This window comes from Convolutriloba macropyga, chromosome 5, assembly GCF_964194025.1.
Source record: "Convolutriloba macropyga chromosome 5, txConMacr16.3, whole genome shotgun sequence".
In the NCBI taxonomy this organism is placed as follows: Eukaryota; Metazoa; Xenacoelomorpha; order Acoela; family Convolutidae; genus Convolutriloba; species Convolutriloba macropyga.
Genome location: NC_134472.1, coordinates 11791700 through 11816642, shown reverse-complemented (window position 1 = coordinate 11816642; position 24943 = coordinate 11791700). Strand labels below are relative to the sequence as shown.

Below are 24943 nucleotides of genomic sequence, written 5' to 3'. Positions count from 1 at the left end.
TGTGGTCTAACGTGTAACCAAAGTCCTTGTTGGGCACCCCTCACCCCTTTCCCAAACAATAAATTTTCAAATCATATTTCCACGAAATACACGCATAAACACTTAACACACAGATACGCAAGCGCAAACAAACACACGCACACATACATACGCACAGAGAAGCGCGCACGACGCAGACCCACCTGATGTCTTTTGAGGAAAGTGGTCGGCTGTGAGATATGCGAGTGTGTTCCCGACCAAGCCGAGGATGGTCACTGCCACAGTCACCACCTGTGCAATCCGGATCTGTGTCTGGTACCCCAGCTGTACCTCCCCGTCTTCACTGTTGGATATACCAGCACTTAAAGTAGTGTTCAGTTGCATTACCTGAACACACAAATTTACGTTAAAAAATTTACACGCGGAGTATCATAGTTGAAATTATGTACTCAGTCCTGCAAAAAAAAGAGCGAATGTAAATTTTATTCTTAAGAAAAACCATAAGATAACTGCAATCTTCCGAAACAATCACCCAGGCTACGGATCAAGACCCAACTGACCTCTGATTAGGCAATATTGGGTTATACGGGGATAATATATGCGACCCAATATACTTGGTCGAAGAAAGGTTTTGGTCTGAATCAAAAAACTCTGGTCAACGGTCGCGCAAGGGCTTGATCATATGGCAAAATTTCTCGTAATTATCTCATCAAATGTCACACTGAAGTAGTCAGGTTCTCTTTGCAAAAGTTCCGTCCGCATCTAAAACTTTAATATTTGTTTTTTCGATCCGCAAGACAAAACGTAATAGATAACTGCGTCCCTCAGCGTGCTGAGAAGGTGCTTATTCTGAGCAAAATTTCTGCCTAATCTTTTAAAAGGTTGCGGCTGAAATTGAGCTGTTTTTAACATTTCTAGAACGATACTAATTTTAAGCTTGGAAGTTCTAATTCAGAGCCAATGAATAATTAGTTTTAGCCGGTGTGTTATTGTTTTGTCAGCATCTCAAGTCAAGAGCTTATAAAATTGGTTTTTGTGCAAGATGAAAGATCTGATGTTTTTGCTGCCACTGTCCCACAAATAAAAGAAAAAAGTTTTGCTCATATTAGACTTGTAACTATTTTGGACCTATTGTTGCAGCATAAGTATTTCGTCCACAAACATTTTTTTGTTGCTATTAATATGAACTAAAAACAATGCAAACAAAAGAATACAGAAAAATCCAGTTGTTTGTATTCCATTCTGATTTTGTTCTTTATTTCTGAGTTAAAATATGCTGGAGAAATATATTTTTCGTTTTTTGCAACTTTAACTACCTTATTGTTTCTTCAATAATTATAGTTTTCATCTCTATAGTTCTGTCTCAACAATAATCGCTGTATTTAAAAAAACCAATTCCAAATTTCTCAATGAACATTTTTAAAACCAACTGCGTGCATCTAGTTTTAGAAAAAGCATTCAACTTTTTGTCCGGCGATTTGGGATGATTTTTCTAGAAACTTGTAAGATCCAGTTAGATGATGCAAAAAAATACTTTTGCAACATTTTGTTATATATATTAGATTAAATGCGCTCAAATTTGATATTGTCTGATCCATTTAAAAAGCGTCTTATATCAGAACAGCACTCCTAAAGAGGATATCACACGGATAAAAATCGAAAAATTTGGTCCCAATTTGTCTGCTTTTAAACCAAAATTTTTTCTCGGGCCTAAACAGAAAGTTTCATATCTACTTTAACAATTGAGATGAGCTAAGTTGTTTTCAACGTAAAATTACCTGAGCTTTATTTAGTGTGTATCATGAAGTAGCGGGTTGTTTTTGTCATTTTTTACGAATTTGCAAATATTTGCAATTTTCGATTTGGTTTGCAGAAATTTGCAAATTTCACCTTCAGCTGTGAAAATTTGCAAATATTTGCAAATTTGACATTAATCCCGAAAATTTTGCAAATATTTGCAAATTTGATATTACGTTTGGACTAGGATATATAAGTACCCATTCAATCAAACCGCACTAAAAACTACTGAAACTAACCGTCATCATAATCCCATCATAATGATGTGAGTCTGTCTTCGAGACTGATCTCATTTCTCTCAGTTCAAGAAACTTTCAAAAGTTGGAGTAGAAGGAGTTAAATTTTAAGACGTTCCACGGAAGTGCAAGATCAAATAATTTAAAGGAAAATCTTGAGCTCACTTTTTTGAAAGCGGGCATCAATAATAAATGATAATATACGCACTGAATAACTCAGGTTTAGCACATCAGTAAATGGGGGGGGGGGGATTTTTTGCATTACAAAATGGCACCACCAGTGTTCTCATGTTCTGATGAAGTGAAACTCTGTGAGCTGGAACATATTTAGACAACTTACAAGAAATCAATTATTTTGTAAACAAAATTGAGATCTGTATTAGATCTTAAAATCTAAATAAAGCAGAAAAATGTGCCCAAAATGAAGGTTAGTTCATGTAAGTGCGGTAAAGCGAATAAAAAGGTATTGGAGCTCGAATAATGAAAATGTCAGAATTCCATTTCTGCTATTCAATTTTTGTCAATCCGGGATCAGAAGAGCAATGCAAAAATGACTGATAACTTTCAATGTACGGTATGCGTTTCCCGTAAAACATCAATTTGGCCAAGCATCAATGAAGTAATGAGTAGGTTTAATATTTTAGGAATAAACATCTTTAAATATAGCTCCTTAACTCAAACGAAACTTTGTAGAACTATAAATATGAATAACGAAACCTTCAAGAAATCAACACTATAATAAGCTGCCTTATGTGGGTAATAAATTTCAAATAATCGTGAGAATTTGCGGTTTTATCTATAAGCAATGGTTCACTTAAGATCCTTTCAATTGAATGGAAGCTAAGTTAGGGATTTATTCCCTAGAATAGGTCGTAACTTAAACTCAGGGACAAGAAAACATATTATAAAAATTTGAATAATAGACGTTGAAATTCACCCGGGTTGAGAAATTGCGACAAAATCGAAGCACGAACTGTCGTTTTTGGTCGACTTTTGTCGATTTCGTCGGTTTTTTATGTAGGAAATCTCGATTATCCACGTTTGCGTCGGTATTGTCGGTATTTGATGTAAGAAGTGTCGGTTAGCGTAGTTCTCGTCGGTATTGTCGGTTTTGGCAGTAAGAAGTGTCGATTATCGTCGTTTTTTGTCGGTATTGTCAGTCTCAATTGGTTTAAATACAAAAGAAATAGACAAAAACTATGTGACAAGTGGTGCAGTGGAGGAGAAGGTGGCTAGTAATATAGGGGTCAAAGGTTCGAATCCTAGCAGGGACTGTCCGGTTTGTAAGAGTTTTAGAATGGCAAAAACCGACGATTCTTACGTTAAAATACCGACGAAAACCGATCAAAACGACGAAAAAAACGTAAGGGCTTTGATCGGTTTTGGCGAAGTAAAAGCGACGAAAACCGACGATTTCTTATGTTTAAATCCGAAGAATTTCTCAACACGGGCAGTAAAAGGAAACCTATTATAGCGGACTGGTTGTCTAATTTCAAAGAGAAGTCCCATTGTTTTAGAAAATTGTCTCATCTTCATACCATTGGAGGACCAATCCCTGCCCAGAGCAACAGTTTTGCTTATCTTTCATACCTCAGAGGTTGATTTTATCTCTTACTGCCCTTTTTTTAAAACTATCGAGACATTCAGTAGTGAGATTATTCATTCAAGTATCATCACTTCCAATTGATGGTTTTCTCTTTTGTTGTGAAAAAGCTTAAAAAGATCTCTTTCAGTATGATTCGTGTTTATAATATACTAAAACATTTAATTTACATCGTTTTTGCTCTGGAATTTATCCACAACCGAAGCATTTTAAAATTAATTGGCTTGCACAACACTGCTGTAGATGTCACCATACATTTCTCAGCTAAAAAGAGTCGAGTTCCTATTAAAAGTAACATATGTATATCAAGAAAGATCTTGCAAGTTTCGTTTTGTACTTTTTTGTACATTTACGAAGTGCTGCAAGATATTTATGTGATATAAAAAAACAAGATGCTTTGATTGCGCCCTGAAAACATAGGCGTCAGTAATGAAGGATTGTCGCAAAATGCGCATTAGCGCAAAAGCGAAAACTTTTGGTCCTCAATTAGGTTGAAAAACATCTAAAAACTTTGTTCTAGAACAAAAATTCTTGAAGGCAAGATATTTTGAAACAATTCGATCTTTCAAGTATTTAAAAATCTCATGTTGCAAGAAAATTTTTAGATCGAGAACCAGGTAAAAAAAAGAATTCGGTGCCATTGTCAGTTTTCTGATATCAACTTGAGACAGTTGTGCAACTATGTTGAAACTGGTATATAGGGATGATGATTAAGCCCGCCTATATTGGAAGCATTCTTAGTCAACTGTGAAAACCCCCGTTAGATGTTCTCACGTTAAAGCTATATATTAAATTTGGATAATAATAATGAAAAATGCTTCAATTTCCTGGCTCATTTTGACAGATGGCTTACTACAAAAATGCTCATTAAAAGAATTTAGAGCAACCTTGCGCGACAAGAATTTTAATTATTCGTAGACTTAAAATTAATGCATCGATATCAGCGTAGAAAATCAATCACAAACCATTGAGGAAACGAATCACGTTATTGACTATATTATCATAACTTTGATAAGAAAAAATCATAACAAAAATTTTCAGATCAATTTTTTATTATTTATTATTAAAATTCATAAAAATTAATAATCACGAAGTTGAAAAGACATGAGAATATATCTTGAGATTTTCTAATTATATCTCAACGAAATGATTAGTCCCCAATGACAGAGCCAGGAAAGCATTCATAATTCCTCTATATGGATGTTTTGTGTTTAAAAAAATGACGAGCTGTTGTGGCTTCGTGGATTAATTAACGATCTTGAACAAGCTATTTGTTCTGTCATCGTCTCTCAGATTTGGTTACCCGTCTAATAAAAAGAAAACGTTAAGCAAAAATGGTGAAAAACAGAGAAAATATACATGAGCATAGTGTCGTACACAAAACAGTATATTTCGTGTGCAATTCAATTCAAATATCTGAGTTCTCCTAATTCTTTTTTTATACAGAACAGTTGTTTTTACGAATTGGCAAATAATGAAATTTCAATATTTACCAATCATACATATATATATATATATATATATATATATATATATATATATATATATATATACATACATAAGAAATTATGTTGAACTCTGCTAGAAATATCGCCAGCTTTCTGTAGTTGAAAGTATCTTGGAGGAATCTCAACAAAATTGTTTCGAAAAAAAATTGAACAACTTTTTTGTCCGCGAAGAAATTATGTTCAATTCAAACTTTTTGAACTTTTTCGGTAAAACAAACTGGGATCAATTCCGTTTGTGCCCCCAGTACTTTATGCGATCCCCAGTTACAGAGCACGTGCCCTTACGTAGAAAATCACTACGTAAAAATATGGCACGTGCGTCATGGGTTGCATATAATATCCACTCACTAAGCCGGGAGCACAAACAGAAAAGTCCACAGATTGAATTCGGAAGTATCACAAAAACTCAATCGGAAAGAAAGAGCGTCAATAACTTCAACAGAAAATTACTGAGTCAAAGAGAATCAAAACGACACAAATTAAATTAACACTTTATGCGGCGCACAGACTTGAGATCAAAAATCAATTTTGGTGAATGTTGGTTAACAGCCTGGTATCCAAATTATCAGCATATTAATAAAAAAAACAAGAAACTGAATTTGCCTTCAAAATTTTCTACAAAAGAAACGAAGTTAGACACATCGTATACGGGGTTTTAGTTAGTGATCATGACTAATTCGAGACCTTAGTTCGAAAACAGGGTATAGATAACTACATGAATAATTTAGATAAAGATCTGTAAGTGCATGTTTGCAAAGGATTACTTTTCGAATGCTTGTTTGAACCAAAATGCAGCCTTAAAAGATGCCCAGTGCTATACGCTTCCAACCAATTCGAGTCAGGTAACAAATAAGCCTATAATATAAGGCCTATGACGCTTTTTAAGGTCTTTACTCCCGTAAATACACCAAAGATATATCTAGGAAAAAAGAAAAAATTTATTTTGTTTCCCTTCTCAAATCCATACGTTTTCACATCTTTGCTCAATAACTTTTCTTGCCGCAAAGAAGTTTAGTTCATTTCAAGTTTTTTTCTTTAAAACCATTTAGGATGTTTTCCGTTTCTGTCCCCCCAGTACGTTCTGCACCCTACAGTTACAGAGCACGCGCCATCACATAGTAAATCACTACGTAAAAATATGGCACGTGCGTCCTGGGTTGCATATAATATGCACTCACTAAGCCAGGAGCACAAACAGAAAAGATCCACCGATTGAAATCGGAAGTATCACAAAAACTCAACCGCAAAGAAAGAGCGTCAATAATTTCAACAAAAATTTACTGTTTCAAACGGAACCACAACGACGCAAATTAAATTAAAACTTTAGGCGGCGCACAAACTTGAGACCAAAAATTAATGTTCGATAAATGTTGGTTAACAGACTGGTATTCAAATTATCATCATATTGATCAACAAATAAGCAATCGAATATGCGTTCATTTTTTAGTGAGACAGAGCAAGACACATCGTACAAGGAGTTGTAGTTTGTGATGTTGACTAATTGGAGTCTTTAGTTCTAAAACCTGGTATAGATAACTACATCAATAACACAAATTAGAATCGGTTCAACTGCATTCTCCAGAAGATCTCTTTTCGGAAGCTAGTTTGAAATAAAATGCAGCCCTATAAGATGCCCAGAGCTAACCACTCCAACCAATTCGAATCAGGTAATAAAAAAGCCTTCATTATTCCCCTTCTCTTCTCCCCTCTCCACTCCATGCATTATCACCTTTTTGGCTCAAAATTTTTGATTAAATTTTCTTTCCTGGAAGAAAATAAGTTCATTTCAAACTTTTTTTGTAAAAATTTTGGGATTTTTTCCGCTTGTGTCCCCCAGTACGTTATGCACCCTTCAGTTACAGAGCACGTGCCATAAGATAGTAACTCACTAAATAAAACATGGCACATGCGTCTGGGAGTGCAAATGATATAAACCCAGCGAGCTGGGGGCACAAACGGAAAAAATCTACAAATTGAATGCGGAGTCATCACAAAAACTCAATTGTAATGAAAGAGCTTCAATAATTTCAACGGAAAATTTCAAAATCAACCAGAGCCAAAACGACGTAAATTAAATCAAAACTTTTTGCAGCGCAAAAATTTGAGACCAAAACTCAATTTTGGGAAATTTTGGTTAACAATCCGGTATCCAAATTATCAGCATGCTGATCAAAAAACAAGCAATCGGATATACTTTCGAAAATTTCTCTGAGTGAAACGGTTTAAACACATCGTATAAGGGGATTTAGTTTGTGATGTTGACTAATTCGAGACCTTAGTTCTGGAGCCTGGTATAGATAACTACATGAATAATTCAGATTAGAAACTGTTCCAGTGTATTCTACAAAAGAGTTTTTTTTTCGAATGCTCGTTGGAATTAAAAGGCAGCCAAATTAGATGCCCTGTGCTATACGATTCCGACCAATTCGAGTCAGGTAACAAATAAGCCTATATTAAAAGGCCTATGATGCCCTTTAAGGTCTTTGCTCCCGTAAATACCCCAAAGATATATCTGGGGAAAAACAAAAGAAATATTGATTTTGTTGTTTCTACGTATTTTTTGTCCCAAAAGGGAGATTATCCGCCAGACTTACGTCCCATCTAGAATTGGAACTGAAAATGCTGCGATTTCTCTTGTCGGGTAACTTTTGTTGCACTGTTTTTGGCATGAAAATAATTTACAAACTAGAATAATAGATACAGCATTAATGTCAGATAAATGATTTTTGCCAAAAATGTTTCTTCTTTTGGCAAAAGATTCTTCTTTGGTAACTAAAAGTTTGTATAGCTGTCATACGATCTGACAATTAAAACTTTCAATTTTGTAAACAAATTTTTCCTTTCGGATGTATTTACTTTGTTTCGAACTCAAGGGAATGGTGAATTCTTCATCGATAATTCTCACCGCCTCTAAAAGGTAGAGGCCTTAAGTGTCAATAAGTCAACACATCTGCTGTAAGAGAACAATGAAAATTTCCAATTAACGAGAAAAAAAAATCAACACACGGGAATTCAATACAAAGAGATAAGACCCAAAAGGAGGGAAAATTTCGAATTCCATATGATAAATATAAAGAAAATTTGCTCTTTTTGGAGCATGTACGCCAGCTATTTACAACCAGTTCCATGAAGACTGATGAACAATAATATAATTCATCAGGGAATTGAAAAGCCCATTCAAGACAGAATGCTTTAGACAATTCTTTAAATCAAACCCATAAGGGTATGTTCTATATATTGTCATCATGTAAAATAGTTAAACATATTCTGCGCGTTGCTTACATGGCAAGTCGTAACCTCGTCAAGATTTAGGCTCAGGGGTGCCTGAGAGATGAACACAAATATTCTTAAGACACAAATATTCAGAGTGAACATCGTCCAAAAATTACAAGGTCATATAAATTTTAACCGAAAGGAGGATTCAGTTCCCCGAAGGCTTTTCAATACTTGAGAGTCGAACAAGAAACTTGAAATATCAAAAGAAATCATTCTCCAGAATAGTGCTGAATTTCTAGCAAGTTCGTCGTAGCCAGAAAGTTCGTCAAAGTTTTATCGTTAACATCCCTAGTCTAGACCTGGAATTTATTAATAGACCTAATAATTCCAGGTGGTAGGCGTTAAAAATTGAATTAAGTTACACGGTGGAATATTCTAGTTAAATTTGGCGCTATTTTCTTCATAAGTCCAGTCCTATTCTTTTTATGAGTTCGGTAAAAGCTTTTTCATAGGCTTTTTGAGTCAAGCAGGTCTTTTCATAGTTATCATGTGTCGAACTGTATATACAAATGCAGCACCGGTGCAAGACTAAAAAGCATTGCACCAGAGAAGTCCAACTTAAAAAAAAACTGTTGGAACACTGCCAACGGATTTTGCTATTCCTAAGATACAGCAGGTATCGCAGCTGGACTATTTTGCCACAATATTTGATTAAATGAAACTAGGTAGTATAATTGCAGTGGTCTGTTGTCACAATTAGAGATGATAAAAATGTGGCGTTATTCATTTTTCCTTTCCAAATTCGTAAATTATTATTTAAAAGAAAACTGTTCAGATTTTGGATAGGTTGCCTGTTCTTCTAAATCGAAAAAGATTAAAAAACTTGCATACTGACTGCCTTATAAGCAACATTTAGCAATCACATTGCACGTAACTTATTTCGTGTTCCGGGACTCGTTTTATCAATTTACAAAATTTCAGGATACGTTTCATTGTCCCTGGCCAAGCTAACTTGCTGACTTTTTGTTGTCGACAAGAACTCCAGGAATTAATTATTGTCAGGCCAATGTCGAGAACGAATGTTTTGGTTCCAGCAAAAATTGAGGATGTCAAGCGAACTCCAGAATTTTTTTTTTGTACTTAAACACTGTCGAAGACAGTCTTTTCATGCCTTAAATTGGTCAAGCACTGTCTTTCGATAACTCTAGATCTAAACTAGGGATAAGACAAAGAAACGCAGAGATCAGAAATTTTTCCGTAAAAAAGGCAAATCAAAATTCGTTCTGGTCAAGTCTTGCTGTTTACCTCACATCAGCGTTTGGAAATTCTAATATTCAGGTATTAGTCTTATTCAGAGATAGATTTCTGATTTTCGCCGAAAAATTGCTCTCTTTTTAAAGTTTTTGACAAATTTGCAGGACTTAGTCAAACCCTCATAAAAATTTACCAGTCTAGAAAAATACTGTGTTGAATACATGAAAAAAGTGCAGTCAAAAATGTATAGTTATGAAAGTACGCTAACAATGTATCATTATACAAAATTTAAAATATACAATAATTTTGTTACACAACTTGATTGTTATTTTGTTACATTTTTTTTTAAGAAAATAGACCCACACAGGCCCCTTCAGATTAATGAGATAAAAGAGGTAATCTAATAGCTCTACAAAGTTATGTTTTATTCAACATGCAGGTTCGTTAAAAGTATCAGATTCTAAGCTGTTTTTAAATAATCACGCAGCAAACTCTTTTCCCTGATTGTTATGTAACAAAAATTTTAAAAAAATTTGGGGGCAAGTTTTAGGAGAAATGAAGTTTCTTCTTTTCAAGTCAAAAACAATTTCCTAACTGAAGAGTCATCAATTTGTTGATTTCTCAGTTTCACAAGGTTTTGTTATATAATTATCAAAACTGATAAACAAAGTCTTTTCGTTATAAAAAACAAGTTGAATTAAGTTCCATTTGGTTTTTCAAGTTTGAACTCTAGATAACTGTAGATAAGTGTATTTTTTTCAAGATGTAGGTTGTCTTTAGATTTGTTTTTACCCACACTAGAAATCTTTTGGTTTTTTAAATTAGCCATGTTTCCGGATGCAAAGTTTTTCTGTCTCACACAACAAGTCGTAATTGAAGCGTGTGGAGCTAAAGTTTTTTTAAATTTCTTTCAACCTCTCTTAACATCATACCCTCGGCTAGTGCACCTTAAAATTGTCTCTGGTAGGAGTTTTTAAAACTTTTTGAAACATTATGGCCGAATGGTTTTGAGGCGAAAAATCTTTTCCATTGAAAATCATGACTCTAGAAAGGTAAGTTTTGCTAAGAATTACTTTGCAAAAAACTATCTACTTCTATACTTGAGCCCTTGGTTATGATGTACTCAAATAATTCGGAGCAGTGTTTATTTGAGGACGTATTTTATGTTGAAATAAGATATGTAACTCATTGAGGGAGACATTGGTAAGGTTTTATAAAATATTCTGAGTCGTAGTGCACTATAGGTATGACAGATTTTCCTTTCAATTTTTCTTCAGTAGCTAATAACGCCTCCGCTGCTTGTCCTGGTTGTTGAAAAGCGCTCTTCTCAAAAAAAGGAAAGCTTGATCAGTTTTTTGCCAAAACTAATCTGCTTATTTTTTAAATGGCAAGTTTTCTTGAAGGCTGAAGTTGAAACCAACACCTTGAATGAGTTGCATTGAACAAGATGATGTTTTGCTAAATTTCCGACATTTGGAAGTAAATGTATCATTCAAAAATCAACTATTTGTTTAAATGGCAAAATTGGCCTTTGTTTCAGTTTGACCTTTTATTAGTAGAAAATAGTACGAAACAACCAAGAAATCAGTAAATTTTCTGGTTGTTTGGACACGTTACTTGACATTCCAAAGAGCAGATTGTGGTTCTTCTTCTGAAAGCAGGTATTCGAAAGCAACAACTTCTTTCTTACGGGAGCGGGTATTCGAGATACAAATTGAAAAACTGCAAATAACCAACTGATATTTGTAAGTTGTTCACATAGCATAACTGTTTGTCGAATATCTGCCACAACAAACAAAAATCTAATTATATGCCATTACATATCGCAACAAAGAAATAAAAAACAAAAAAATTGCAACTAATTTTTCAGTCAAGAACAATTTGTTTGCCTCTAGGGTTCATTTGTGTTGGCCTGACTCACAGTTGCACATTGAGAATCTTGTGAAGATTGTAAAAAAACAATTGTAATCAAATTTAAAAGAAATTCAATTATAGTTATAATTTTAAGTAGATTACCTTGCCAATATTAATATGTAAATCACCGCAATATGGAGCCTTTGAAATAACCATTTAACTAGAAACTTTTGAGAAAAATTTTGTTTAATGTTCAAAGTGCTCTCAAATTTTTTTTTCTGATTTTGCTAATTGTCCTTAATTGTCTGATCAACATTTGTCAGCTTTTTGACTGGAGGAAATACAATCAATCCCAATTTATTGGTCTAAATTTTTCTTTGATTGCAGATACAAGATCTTTGTAACCTAAAAACAATTTTTACAGAGCTTGCAATTTATATTTTTAAGAGAGGATTTGTCAGCTCCTGTAAAATGATTGTTTTCTACTCTTGCTCCGCAAACTTATAATACCTGCAATTTTTCTCTTACTGCTGAACCTGGGCACAAAAAAACGATCTCCTGCTTAAAGTGTTTCTTAAGAGTGCTGCCAATTTAAAAAATTTCCTTTGAGTTAAAGAATTGTGTTTTTTGATTAAAGTATTAACGAACAAATGTAACAAGAAACTGTTGATAAAAAGGCATGCAAAACTCCAACTAAAACAGAAGTCCATGAATAGGCCAAAAAAATTTTAATAAATTTTGAATAACCTTCTTTTGAAAAACACAAAAGGGGTACTGTTATTTTCACAGTTTTCGCCATCGTTTCGGCTCCAATGGAGTTGTTGTTGGTTTTGATGTTTTTTGGTCTGACACGCTGGGAAAAAAAATGACGTCTGTGTTGCGTAGCAAACTATAGCTATCTGTGAATGAGTGGAAACGGGAATCTTCTGTTTCGGTAGATCATTTTTTTAAAAAAAAATTTGGTATTTTTGGGGGCTGAAAAACGTCGAGAACGCGCCAAAAATTAGGCACATCGAATTTAATCAGAGATCGAAAGTTTCCAAAGACATCTTGTGACATATGAATCGGGTTGAAAACATTGCGTGAGCAAAGTTCAAACCAGGCAAAGTTAAAAGTCCTGTAAGATTTCAGTGAAAAACCTTTTTTTTATAAGAGGTTTGATTAAATTTGTAGGTTGTCCTTTGAGTTTGGAGTTCTTCAGTTTTTAAACGAGAAAGCATAAAAACTGCCGCTGTCTTTTTGGGATTTTTCATGACAAGTCGCTGAGTTAATGAAATTCAACCGGGAGCGAAAAGTCGTTCAGATGATAATCATTGTTAATAGCGAATCACAGCATAACTTGTTATGTCTTTGAACACCATTAAGCACAATGTCGCAATTTTTTGTAACTAGAAAAGAAAGATTTTAATGCTTCTTATATTTCATTTTGAAATTGAAAAGTTAATTAAACAGAGGCAACCAATTCGCAAAAACTTCATCTTCTATTTTCTCTGCACTTTTGGTACAAAATATATAAATGATTATCATCAAACTAATTGGCTTTTTGGAATTTTGTTTTTATTGTTGCTTAAGGAAAATTGTCCCTAAACTCTTAGCAATGGTTTGTCAACTTAATTTGGCTGTAGTTTTACAATTTTTTTTTACTGTACTGCTTGAAACTTTCTGCAATTGGTCATAAAGAGTTTCAAATAAACTGCAACGATAACAAGCAATTGAACAATTTGCAATAATCTACACTATAATTCGGTCTATCAAACAAAATTTTCTGTTCAGGAGTAAATAAGGTTTGGTACAACTTTTACGACAAGCAAAACAATGGCCTGTGTTTGTCTTTGTTAACAAGGGGTTAATTTGAGGTTTGTTAAACCAAAATACCAATGTCTGAGCTTTAATTTCCGTATAACCGTATATATTGTATAATATTGTATAACCGTGCTTTTTCAGACATTTGATAGAGCGCTGAAGCTTCCGCATTACAAACAAATAGAAAATTTATGTAAACAAAAATTATATTTTGGTTCAAAAACACTTATTTCATCGGGCAATGCAGAAGTAGCGTCTTTGGGTAAACAATTGTTATATGGCAATTTTGGTATCCAAATGCTTGTTTGTTAAGAAGACGTAATTTTGAATTTAATTGTTTTTTAAAAATGATTTTGAACTTATGAGAAATATGTACATTCTCCTAGATGAATATCAGGCCTTGATGTAAAGTAGGGCACCAAATTATTGTGACAAAAAATGGCTACATTTTTTTTACTGCTTTCAGATTCTATCAAAATGTGGCTTTGTATTCATTAATTATCTTAAGAAGACGGACGGTTAAACTCGATTTAACCCGGGTCGAGGTTTTTGGGTAAAATTTTGTAAGAAATGCGGTGAATGCGTTGAATTTTTGTAAGAATTGCGGTGATTGCAGTGAATGCGGTGAAAATAAATATTTCGCCGCATTTCACCGCATTTCTTACAACAATTCACCGAATTTCTTACAAAAATGCGGTGAAAGCGGTGAATGCGCTGAAAAAAATAATTCATCACATTTCACCGTGACAGATGTACGTGACAGTTGGCGCAGTGGACAAAGCAGCTGAAGGAATGCAGGAGGTCAGAGGTTTGCACCCGTGTGGGCAAAATTTTTTTGTAAGAATACTGAGAACGCGGTGAAAATAAATAATTCACCGCGATTCACCACCTTCACCGCAAAAAGATGTAAGAAATACGCGGTGAAAATTATTTTTATCACCGCATTTCACCACATTTCTTACAAAAATTCACCGCCAAACCTCGACCTGGGAAGTAACAAATGTTGAATTTTTAGGGCAAGTTTACTCGATTTCAAATTTTGAACTATGAGCGACTGGGAAATTTGTAACGGTAAGCAAAATTGGTCCGTAATTGCTTTTGGATTGGTTATATGAGCCACAAATTCTAAAGATGCTTGTTTTCTGAGAAGCGTAGAAAAGAGTGAGAAGGCTTTTCCAGCCTTTTAACTTATTTCCAAGCGTCACCTCTGTCAACGATTAACAACAATGGTGCCAGTCAGACCAAAATCGAAGAAATCCTATATGCTCTTTAGCTTCAGAAGTATCCCGCGCAATACAGATTGTGGATGAAAAAGACAGTTAACAGTTTTTTTTAATTAACCGTATGAAGGTTCACAAGAACAATTGAGTATTTGATTTGGTTCTCAAGTAATCACTAATAAAATTCGGTTGATAAAAATTTAGATTATTTACCGTGTCAAATTAGTGGACGTTGGTTTGTTCATTTGTAAATGCTAGTGATGAAGTGTGTCCTTAGTCAATCACATCTGCTCGTTTCTATTTTGAACGTCATCGTAAACCAGAACAGGGAAAAAGAGAATTGGTGAGATAAATGGTGAGATACGAAAGGCCAAGTTCAATCAAAAACAACAATTTGGAAAATTTTCATGTATTTCCTATGTTTCTCAGCTCAACAAGTCTCTTGAGCTGAGGCGATATTTCTTCCTCTTCTAAAAAGAGGAAGAATTATCGCCTCAATTTGTTGATTTCCGGTTTTTAGGGAAAATGGAAACTAGGATATAGCTTGGTTTTGAGTCTTGATGAAGCCGATGCAAAACATCGGAATATCAGATATATAAACTTGCTTTTTTTAATTTCTGCATTATAGTGTGACACCAAAATATTCGACATCAAAATGTTATAATTTTTGGGAAGAAAAATTTTTAAAAATTAATGGTGTTAAAAACTAGTTTCTCTTATTCTCTTAAGGCCTGACTAATCATCATCATCATAAGATGAACATCTTGGCTCCTTTTTGGCGGCTAGAAAAGTTACATTTGAGAAACAATTGTTGTACAATAACTTAAGCATTAAATTTCGGAGTTTGTGCTAAACAAATAAAATGCTATATCAATAAGAGCAGGTAGCGAAACGCAACAAGAGACTAAATTGATTCGAGTGAATTATTACAAAAAGTATTAAATGCGATAATTCGTATAATTCAATGGTGGGTGCGGTGCCCCCTTGACGGTCTTGAGCCGATACGTGGAATGGAAATAAAAGGAAATAAAAGGAAATATTGATGATCTTCGGTAACGGATGTAGTTTTGAGCGAGGTTTATCCACCGGATTAATGGCGCGTCTTTTGTTGATCTCAATCACAAGGAATTTTTCAGCCAAAAATTAGCCAAATTTTTAAACAGATTATTTTTCTAATTAGAAACTAAAGGCCAACTGAAAATAACTAATGTTAGAAGAGCTACGCATGCTCATAAAAATCGAAAAAAAAATTATAGAGAAAAATAAAACAACGTCTTACACAATTCGTCACAACGAGTCCTAAACTGTTAAAAATTATAAATCATAAGGAGGTTTCTTATTTAAATTTTTGATGTAGTGTTGTATTGCACTTTGGTTCTGAATTCGTTTCTGCAGAAAACAAACTTCCCAAAGCTGAAATAATTTTCCAGGGTGCGAGGGGCCTATCAATTAATAAAAAAGGGAGGCTTTCTGTTTCTGGTCCACGTTTTCTCCGAAAAAAGAAGAGACCAGAGGCTGTAAGTAACCAAATTGTTCACACACCTGCCAAAAATGAACAAAGCAATGACTAAGTTGAAAAGAAAGTAGCCAACGGCTATTCACTCGATAGTGCAGACTGCGACTACCTAAATTCCTAAGAGATGGTAGGAAATTAGGGACGTCTGAGGGTATAGGGTAGTATTGAAGGGTTTATTACATATACAAAATGGACATGCATGTACACACCTGATGATTTCAAGATTACAGTCGTGACGAGAATGTACTAGCAGCTGATTTGTTGGATATAATTGGATTTCGTATTCTGTTCCCTAGGGTCGTGGATTCACTCTTAATTCACATCTAAAATCGAAAGATAAACTTAAAAAGATTGGACTGTTGAATATTAAGTGAGTAAATAGCATCATATTTGAAATTCAATAAGACCTCAAAAGTTTCAGATTATATTCTGTGTTTAGTCAACTGATTTTTGATGCGACCACATTTTTAGTGGGGGGGGGGGGGCTTTGCTCAACTGGTTCTTCTTGTTCAGTCAATTTTGGCAGATCGATATTGTACAAAGTTGTCTGTGGTATCACTAGAAAGCCCGTCCAGCGGATAGTATAGATTTAAAACGCTGTTTCAAGTCTAGTCTGCCTGGAGGAGCATTAAATTTTCAAAATTTGTGAACACTTGACCCCAAATTGTGATTTTGTTCCCTTTTCTGGCAGTTATCGACAATTTTTGTCACTTCTTTCTTATTTACTTTTATTTTTTAGTCGTTTCCCCGATTTAGTAACCAAAACTAATAAACTGGGTTTTTTCGTTGTCATCATGACTTTAAAGTCTAAACAGATTTTTATTTGAATAAAGTTTTGAAGATTTGTCGGTTTTCACTGCGAAGTTGACTTCTCTTTTCGGTTTTTATCGTTACGTCCCAGCAAAATATACTAGAGATGATATACCATATGTTCTAATAGCACAGAGATACTGTTGTCCGAACTTACTTGTGGGCAACTAATGTTTATTTTGACATTGATATTAAACCTTATCTTCAATCAATTGTAAACTGTGACAATTTTTGTTCAAAATGTTACTGGCCTCAAAATTGAGGTCCCGTTGAAGTCCCGTTGAGGTATAATTGAGCATATTTATTTTATCAATTGAGAGTTGAGGTCCCGTTGAGGTATAATTGAGCATATTTATTTTATCAATTGAGAGTTGAGGTCCCGTTGAGGTATAATTGAGCATATTTATTTTATCAATTGAGAGTTGAGGTCCCGTTGAGGTATAATTGAGCATATTTATTTTATCAATTGAGAGTTGGTAGCATTGACTACTTTGAGACTGTTTGTTTTTGCAAGAATTTAGTTACCTTTCAGGGTAACCTATAATTGTTGCTTTCTTGTATGGATTTTTGACAGCTTCTTGTCCCAAGTAGTAAAAGATGTAACAGATTGCCCCAATTCCCCAAAAGACTTCTAAAAACAGTTTGACTTCGTTGTCGGTAATTTATGATTGAGACACTAATTGGATTCTAATTTTTTTTTTAAAAAAAAGAGTTATCAGCGTTTTTTTTGGGTCATGTATTTTAATCTTTTTAGTTGAAGGCCTCATATGAAAAACACACCCAGCAAATTGTCGGATTACAACCATCTTTGATGCCCAAAAGAATCTTTGGATGACCCTAACAGAAGCTTTGGAAGAGGAAAAACGAAAAGTTTTGTTTGTTTTACAGATGTATTTTTCAAGATCATACTGTTTTGAGTGGATTTCCTAGTTCAACAATTTTTTGCCTTTTTTCCTGAGAAGACGAAACGGGATCCAGTATTAATACCAATAAGCATCAAAGACGATAAATTAAAATAAAAGAACCAAGTTCAAATGGCCTGCTTCTAAATTCAGTCTTATGGGTTCTCTTTCTGATTTCGTTCTTCAAGGCTAACTCTGTTTTTTTGTCAAAGGTTTTGCAGAGCAACTAATGTTTAGAAGAATCTTGAGCTTAACATGAGAAGAAAATACTGATTATAGATTTGCCTCTCTCTTGCTCATTGGAATAGTGAAAATGAACTTTACTTTTTGTCTAATTTTAGCAGGTATGAGTTGGCTGAGGACTTCAATATATTGCGTTCTTTAAAAAAATTAAAACGCCATTAAGTTTTACAAATCTTTTGGTTTTGATTAAAAAAATGTTCAATAGTGTCTTCTTGCTTGTTTTCTTGCAAATGCGCGTTTCTAGTTCAAGAGAATTCAAACAATATTTTGAACAAGTTCTGAAATAAGGAAAAGCAAAGCCAGTCTTTATTTGGCAAGATAAAAAAACGGCTAAAACAGATATCTACGAAGATTTGGGCAGCCCTTATTAAAGAAACATATAAGAGTCTGAATTTTGTTTCAATTAATAGCCACTGGTGTATATGGGACAGAAGCTATTTGAGTTCGCAAAATTTGTAATTTTTACGATTTTCAACTTTATTTGATTTTTTTCTGTCTTATCATTTAGGATGATTAATGACAGGGCTATAAGGTTTTCTTAGGAAAAAGAAGTGAGTTGAACTTCTGTTTGTTTCATTAAAAATTAATCGTTTTTGTACTGTGTTCAAAATCTTTTAACAGATTAAGATATTTTTGATGAATTATGTCCCTCATTTTTGTTTTTTGTTGATTTAGTTTTATTTGTTCGGATAATTTTAGCCGAGTTGGAAAAACGTTTTTTTTTCAAAACAAATCCCATCTGTTTTCTATTGAAAAACATGTGCATATTGTGTTTTAGTTCTCCTTGGTTCCTTACTATAATATAGAAACGATCTAATAGAAATTTTTTGTTATATCGGCACTCATTGTTCCGACCCCCACTTTAGTGGGGAGGGAGGAACTATAAACTCAAATGGGTTTTTTTTGTTCAGTCAATTTTGGCCGATCGATATAATCATCGTAGAGAGTTGTGATTGGTATCATTAGAAAGCCAGTCCAGCGTAGAATAAGGAATTAAAAAGATTTTTTCATTTTTCGCTTTTTATAGGGAGTTATCGAGGTTTAACGTTTTGTGAATAATTGCTGTTTTTATTCACAATTTCATTATTTTTGACCAAGTTTTTGTCAATTTCGCTTGAAAAAATGTAAAAATTGTTATTTTTACTGCTTTTTATTTCATCTCCAAAGATAAAAGAGGGTTGATGAGTTGTTCAATCCGAGTTTTTTGGGCAAAAATTTTTGCTAAATTTCCCAAAAATCAGAATTTTTTCGAGAAAAATAGGACCACATTTGCTTTTTTTAAGCCCACTTGCTTTATATTTGCTGGAAGTAGACACCCTAAAACTGCGGTCTAAATCATCTTAAGCTCAGAAAGGAGATAAAGGTAATCCCGCTGGCTTTATGAGTTTCTGGATCATAATTTTGTAAGTTTTTTGCAAATTTAAAGCCGATAATTACTAAAAAAAAAAAGCATTATTTATTTTTTGACGAACTGAAAATTTTGTATAAAAACTGATCTAATTTGCAATCATTTGAACAATTGAATGTTTTTTTATCCGCGCAGAAATATCGGGGCTGATCTTGATCTCACCGTGGATCCTTACAATAAAAAGTTTTTTAGATTTGAATGGGGAGCGGACTTTTTTCAAAGCATTTCCACTATGTAAACGTTTTTATGTAAATTACTGACAAGAATCTCATATCATGGCTCCATTATTGACAGATACTATTTGCAAAAAAGATGTCGAACGAATTTATAATATGATTTGAGAGTGAGTTAAGCTCATGATTTTTATGGCTTTGACGAAATGTTTCCGTAAAAATTTTATAGACTTTTTGAATTTTGCTTTCATTTGTTATACTTTTTGTAGCCCAACGATATAGTGTCCCCAATCAAAGATGCAGTTATTTTGTTAGCAAGTTTGAAAGAACCTAGACAATTGTTTCAGTTGTTTTTTAATGTCCCTTATGACTTTGAATGCATTTGTTTTAAGAAAAGATCGTTGAATTTTTGAACTTTGCCACTATTTTATCTTATTTCTCTCAACTTTGGGCGGAGCCTCAGTAAAAACAGCCAAACACCAATTCTTTCTGAGTAATACATTATTGCTGGAAATGGTTTTATATTCAACTTATCTTTTTTGTTTTGATACTACGCGTTTTCAAGTAATTTTTTTTTTATTTTCTTTTTTGAGCATAATTGCATTTTTTATGAGTCCATTCCGTTTCCTTCTCGAATTATCACCTTGTTGGCAAATCTAATTGAAAGAAAGCATAATAGGAAAATTGGCCAGCGTTGGAAAATTGCATATCTGTATATATTAGTTGTTTCTGTTGAATAGTTTTTGCTTTTTGGGCAGAGACCAAAAAATCTCGCAAAAATTTGTGGACTTTCTGTTGTTTATTCTTTGTTTGTCTTTCCTTTTGTTGTTCTCCGCCACACACTTGATAAGGATAGGTTTCAATTGATTTCCCAGGACGTATAACTCCACCTAGATAAAGATTTCAGTTTATAGCTGTTTGTTATAATGACTTTCAAATTAAATTTTTCAACCGTCTCTTTTCGCTTTCAATTTGGTCGCCATGTAACTCAATCTCACTGATTAAAAGTTTTTTATGTTTGATGATTCATCCAGTTTCATTGCGCTTTGCTATACGTTGTGACTCCTTGCTTCGACCATTTATTTTCAAAAAGAAGTTTTCGAGATTTAAATACTGCTCAATTTTCGTGTTTCTTTTTGTTGTCGTGTCTACATTGTCCTTTTATAGGGAAGGCTCGTTGATGTTAGGATGAGGAAAAAAGGATGATTTACAGTTCTTGCGGGTATCATTTTATAAGTCTAGTGCCGTGTGATGTCGTAAAGTTGTTTGAAATTTTGGCTTCTTTTTTATTTATTTGTTATGTATATGTTATTTTGTGGGGTCGTTGCGGGTCTCAATATTAATGGGCCCAATTGACTTCCTGAGGTGTGGAAACTTAATCCATCGCTTTTTGTTGGAATCTTAAATCTACTATGGCTTTTGGAAATATGTGTTCCCAAAACAAATTTGGGTTTTTGAGCTTTGTCATTTTTTAAAAAAGTTTTTTGGTTAAATTTTAGTTCAGTCTTTGTAAACACAGGTCACAACCCGTTTTCAGTGAGCTAAAAATTAAGCCTTGTAACAGTTTTAGCTTCAAAATTTTGCTCATCTGCTTTTTTACTACTTTTACTACGAGACTTCTTCATAAAATGTTTGAGATTTTGATTTATTTAAACATTTTAGAGGATTTTTGTTTTCTTTTTGGTTTATAACAATAATCGTATGTCCGATTGGCTTTAATGTTTTGCGCAATTGAAGATTGGATTCTGATATGTCTCAATTGATTCCTATGGAGATATAAATGAAAATTTCAGTGATTTCAGGTGATATCTAATGACATTAATAACTGTGAAGTTAATTGTTTTCAAAAATAGAAACGTATTTCTTAACTTTGCACCTCTTTGCTATTTTTTCACTTTTTGTCGACCTGTTAACCAGTCGCATTCAGGACCGGTCCCATATTTTTTCCAATGATGTGTAGGTTAAACTGTTTTGTTTAGATTTTATCTGACGCGAGTTTGTTTTTGTTATGATTTTTTTTAATTGTAGACATCGAGTTGTGGTCGTAAATGATGTTTGTTTTTTTATTTCTTTAATGGTCTTTCTTTGTAGTTCTTTTGTCGAAAACTGTCATCGGCCCTCTAGCATGGCAGTATTATATTCCATTGGTTGTTTATTGAACGATATCTATGGTTTTATCTCTTCATCATTTGGTAGCCAATTAAGTTAAGAATGTGGATGAGCGGGGTCGGAACATTATGTGCGTACGCACATTACCGAGCCTCCTTGTTCGCTATAAGTGCGCTGAATCGTTTTAAATTTTGTGAACTGCAAGTCTGGAAGAAAACAGATACACGTCCTAAAAATTGTCATTTGTTTGGTGTACTGTAGAACCACAATTCTGGGAACACGGCAGGACGCGAATTCAAGCAAAAATCCATGAACCAGCAGTTAAAAATTAAATTTTTTGTAATTTATTCCAAACAAAAGTAAAACTGAGCAATAATTTGAACAGTTCTTTACATATATGATACATATTTGTGACGATTACTTTCAAATATTGTGACATTTTTCAAATAAAGATTAACAATGTGATTTGCGATAATAGGAATCGTGAGGTTAAATTTTATTGGTTCCACAATTATTTTGTAGCAGATTGTCAATTAACGAACCAATAATGTTCAAATCAAACGCAATTTGAGCTTTAAATCGTTACATTTTTCATAAATTCATTCATTGATTTCTCTTCTAACATTTGAGCCGAGTGTGCATCAACTAAATTCAAGTTTTGGCGCCACTCACGTGATAAACCTGCTTAGAGTTCAAAAGTTCAATTCAATAATCAATACGTTGAATAGCGTAACTTAATACAATTGGCTAAATTAATTCTTTTATTTCTGAAAAAAATGAACTAAAATTAACCACGTTTTATGTAACACTTAGCTAGAATTGTTAAAATCAAACATATCACTATCTCAAAATATCTGAATTAAATTATGTAATAAAATTCTTAAATAAATAAATACATTCGGTAATGGTTTTCTTAAATCCCATCTCTGATGTTCAATAATTTGCTGAACAAGAATAAACAACCCTAGTCAACGTTTTGAATGAATACAATCGGACGACGAAACAGCTATTTAAAATGCAAGAGAAATTAAACAATATAATTTTTACAATCTAACTGAAGCAGCTGGATCCTCCTACTAAAAGAACAGAAAAAAATTGTTATGAAATCTAAATGTTAGGTTAAGAAAACTGTTTTGTTGACAAGGATAGCTCCGCATTAGGTATATGTATTTGCAACGTCAATTATTCACCACTCGCATTATTTAATTATGTGATCAAAAATATGGGCGTAGCACCGTTGTGGATCGCTATGCTCTTAATAACATTATGATTGTCTTTTGTCTTCATTTTTCGTTCGATGTTGCACATTTTCAGATCTGGGCGGACCAAAGTTTTTGTGGTCATTGCATAGCGTATTGGATGAGAAACCAAAGAACAATTCTAAAATTCTTCCAACTTTTCCTGACATTTTTCTCGACTTGCAAATCACTTGCAAATCCCTTGCAAATCCGATTCTTGCATATATCTAACGTTATTTAACGACATCCACCATTCACGAATCTTTTCTTCGTAGAGAACATGTTTCAAAATTTATATTTGGATGGAAAATCTTCTGTTCACCGTATTTATGTATTTATTTAACAATGAGCTTACTCGGATTCAATATTAAAGGAATTACTAAAATTTCATAAAAAACCTATATCAACATCTAAAGTGTTCAGATTTAAATTCAAAAGATTTTGTTAACCTTTAGTTTGCATATCAATGGAAAAGAATCTGTCGCAATCAGGAAAAAGCGGAGAGTTAACCAAGCATTACGGCAAAAATTTCGGTCATTTTTTTTGTAATTACACTTTGGAGACGCCTTGTTTTTGATAAACATCAAAAGAAAACAATCTAATCCAAAATTGCAAGAATTCGGGTAGTGGAACTTTTCTGTGGCCTTTTTTTCTAAGTGAGCATAGATTATGTTACTGAAAATATATCATTAGGTTATTTACACTTTTTACGGTGTAGTTACTTGTACCAGAGATGAAAATAGAACAATGATTGATCAAAAATACAGCAAAAGACGTCTATCTACCCGGGTAGCTTCAAATGGTTTACTTGGAAGAACTGCAAAAACTATTTCAAAAATTTTTAAGTTCTTTCAAGTTAACTATTCGACTTACAAGGCTCTTGAAACTTAACTACCCGGGTCACAGGGTTCTTACAAATTAAAAATTTGGCCTAAAACAAAAATTCTTACATTATTTCTTAAAACATAAGTTCTTACAAGATAACCTCTCTGCCGATATTTTAGCAAAGACAAAAACAACGTCGCAAGATATAAACGTATGCAGATATTTCAGACAAAAGAAAACAGATTTTCGAAAGATGTCAATTGAATAAACTAAATTTAAAAAATTGTATTATAAGCTAGACTTCAATTCAAAGCCAAAAGAAAGCAGCACAATTAATGCAATACCGCTGTAACAATTTTTTTTCATAACTGTTTTAAGGAGTTTCTTCAAGCTCTAACAACAATGGGTGCATTTTTCATCTACTCTACGTTTTAAATTCTTGTAACACATTAACTTCGATTGAAATCAGAAACACTTCATTTAAGAAAAGCAGGACAAAAAGTTTAGAGAGTTTTTGGGAGAAAAACTTACATTGTTTTGCTCAACTGATATTATTTCTTTATACATAAAACAGTTAATATACCACTCAGTACTACCGAAGCTTTGCGTTTGACCACTGCCACTGTTATTGTAATATAGGTGTGATAAATGTGTCGTAACATACACTTTCTTTGACCCTGTAGTGATAAGTGAATTCAAATCTTGCAAGCTTCTTGCAAGATGACTAAAAAAATTGCGAGATTTTTGCTGAAATTTTGTAAAAAACTTAATGTCAGACTATCTCAAAAAATAAAGGGCCTTTATTAGCTCTGGAAAGAACTTTATCACTCCCGATTTTGACTATATGACAGGTTTCATGACTCATAGAAGTCCTAGTAGTTTCCAAATATTCTCAGGAAATTTGCAAGAATCTTGAAATATTTTACATTCCTATGAATGTTGAACTTTGTTCCTCTAGCATAAAAATTACTAAAAAAGAAATAAAAACATATCATAAGACGCCTGCCAAATGAGGATAGTTCAGGTCAATTTCAGAACGCTAACTATTGCCCAAGACTCTTATATAATTTTGATTTTTTTAAAGATCTAATAACAGGTTAACTCATCAAACAAAACGTGATCAGCTCTATCCGAAATCGTTTTAATCTCTTTTCTCCACTTTATTTGACAATTTGAAAAAAAACTGTTTAGAATCATCCGGGTTCAAGAAGCAAAGCTTGAACTATCTCCCGTATACGGTTCGTATAAA

General features: G+C 33.4%; 1 protein-coding gene across 7 annotated transcripts in view; it reads right to left on the bottom strand.

Annotated features, from left to right (window-relative positions):
* The window catches only part of LOC142339801 (type-1 angiotensin II receptor-like), a 41504-nt gene extending 25236 nt beyond the window's left edge, over window positions 1–16268 (bottom strand). Inside the window, exons 1-3 of one of the 7 annotated variants that reach the window (XM_075390078.1) lie at window positions 7718–7900; window positions 2016–2808; window positions 183–366 (exon numbers count right to left, since the gene is read on the bottom strand). In XM_075390078.1, coding sequence (XP_075246193.1) covers window positions 183–366; window positions 2016–2069 — 238 coding nt within the window. In that variant the 5' untranslated portion in view covers window positions 2070–2808; window positions 7718–7900. Of the gene's footprint in view, window positions 1–182; window positions 367–2015; window positions 3247–7317; window positions 7366–7545; window positions 7598–7717; window positions 7901–7979; window positions 8074–14683; window positions 14777–16195 lie in introns of those variants that run through there. The other 6 variants (XM_075390077.1, XM_075390079.1, XM_075390081.1 and 3 more) reach the window with 6 other exon arrangements.
* Between the last annotated feature and the right edge of the window lie 8675 nt (window positions 16269–24943).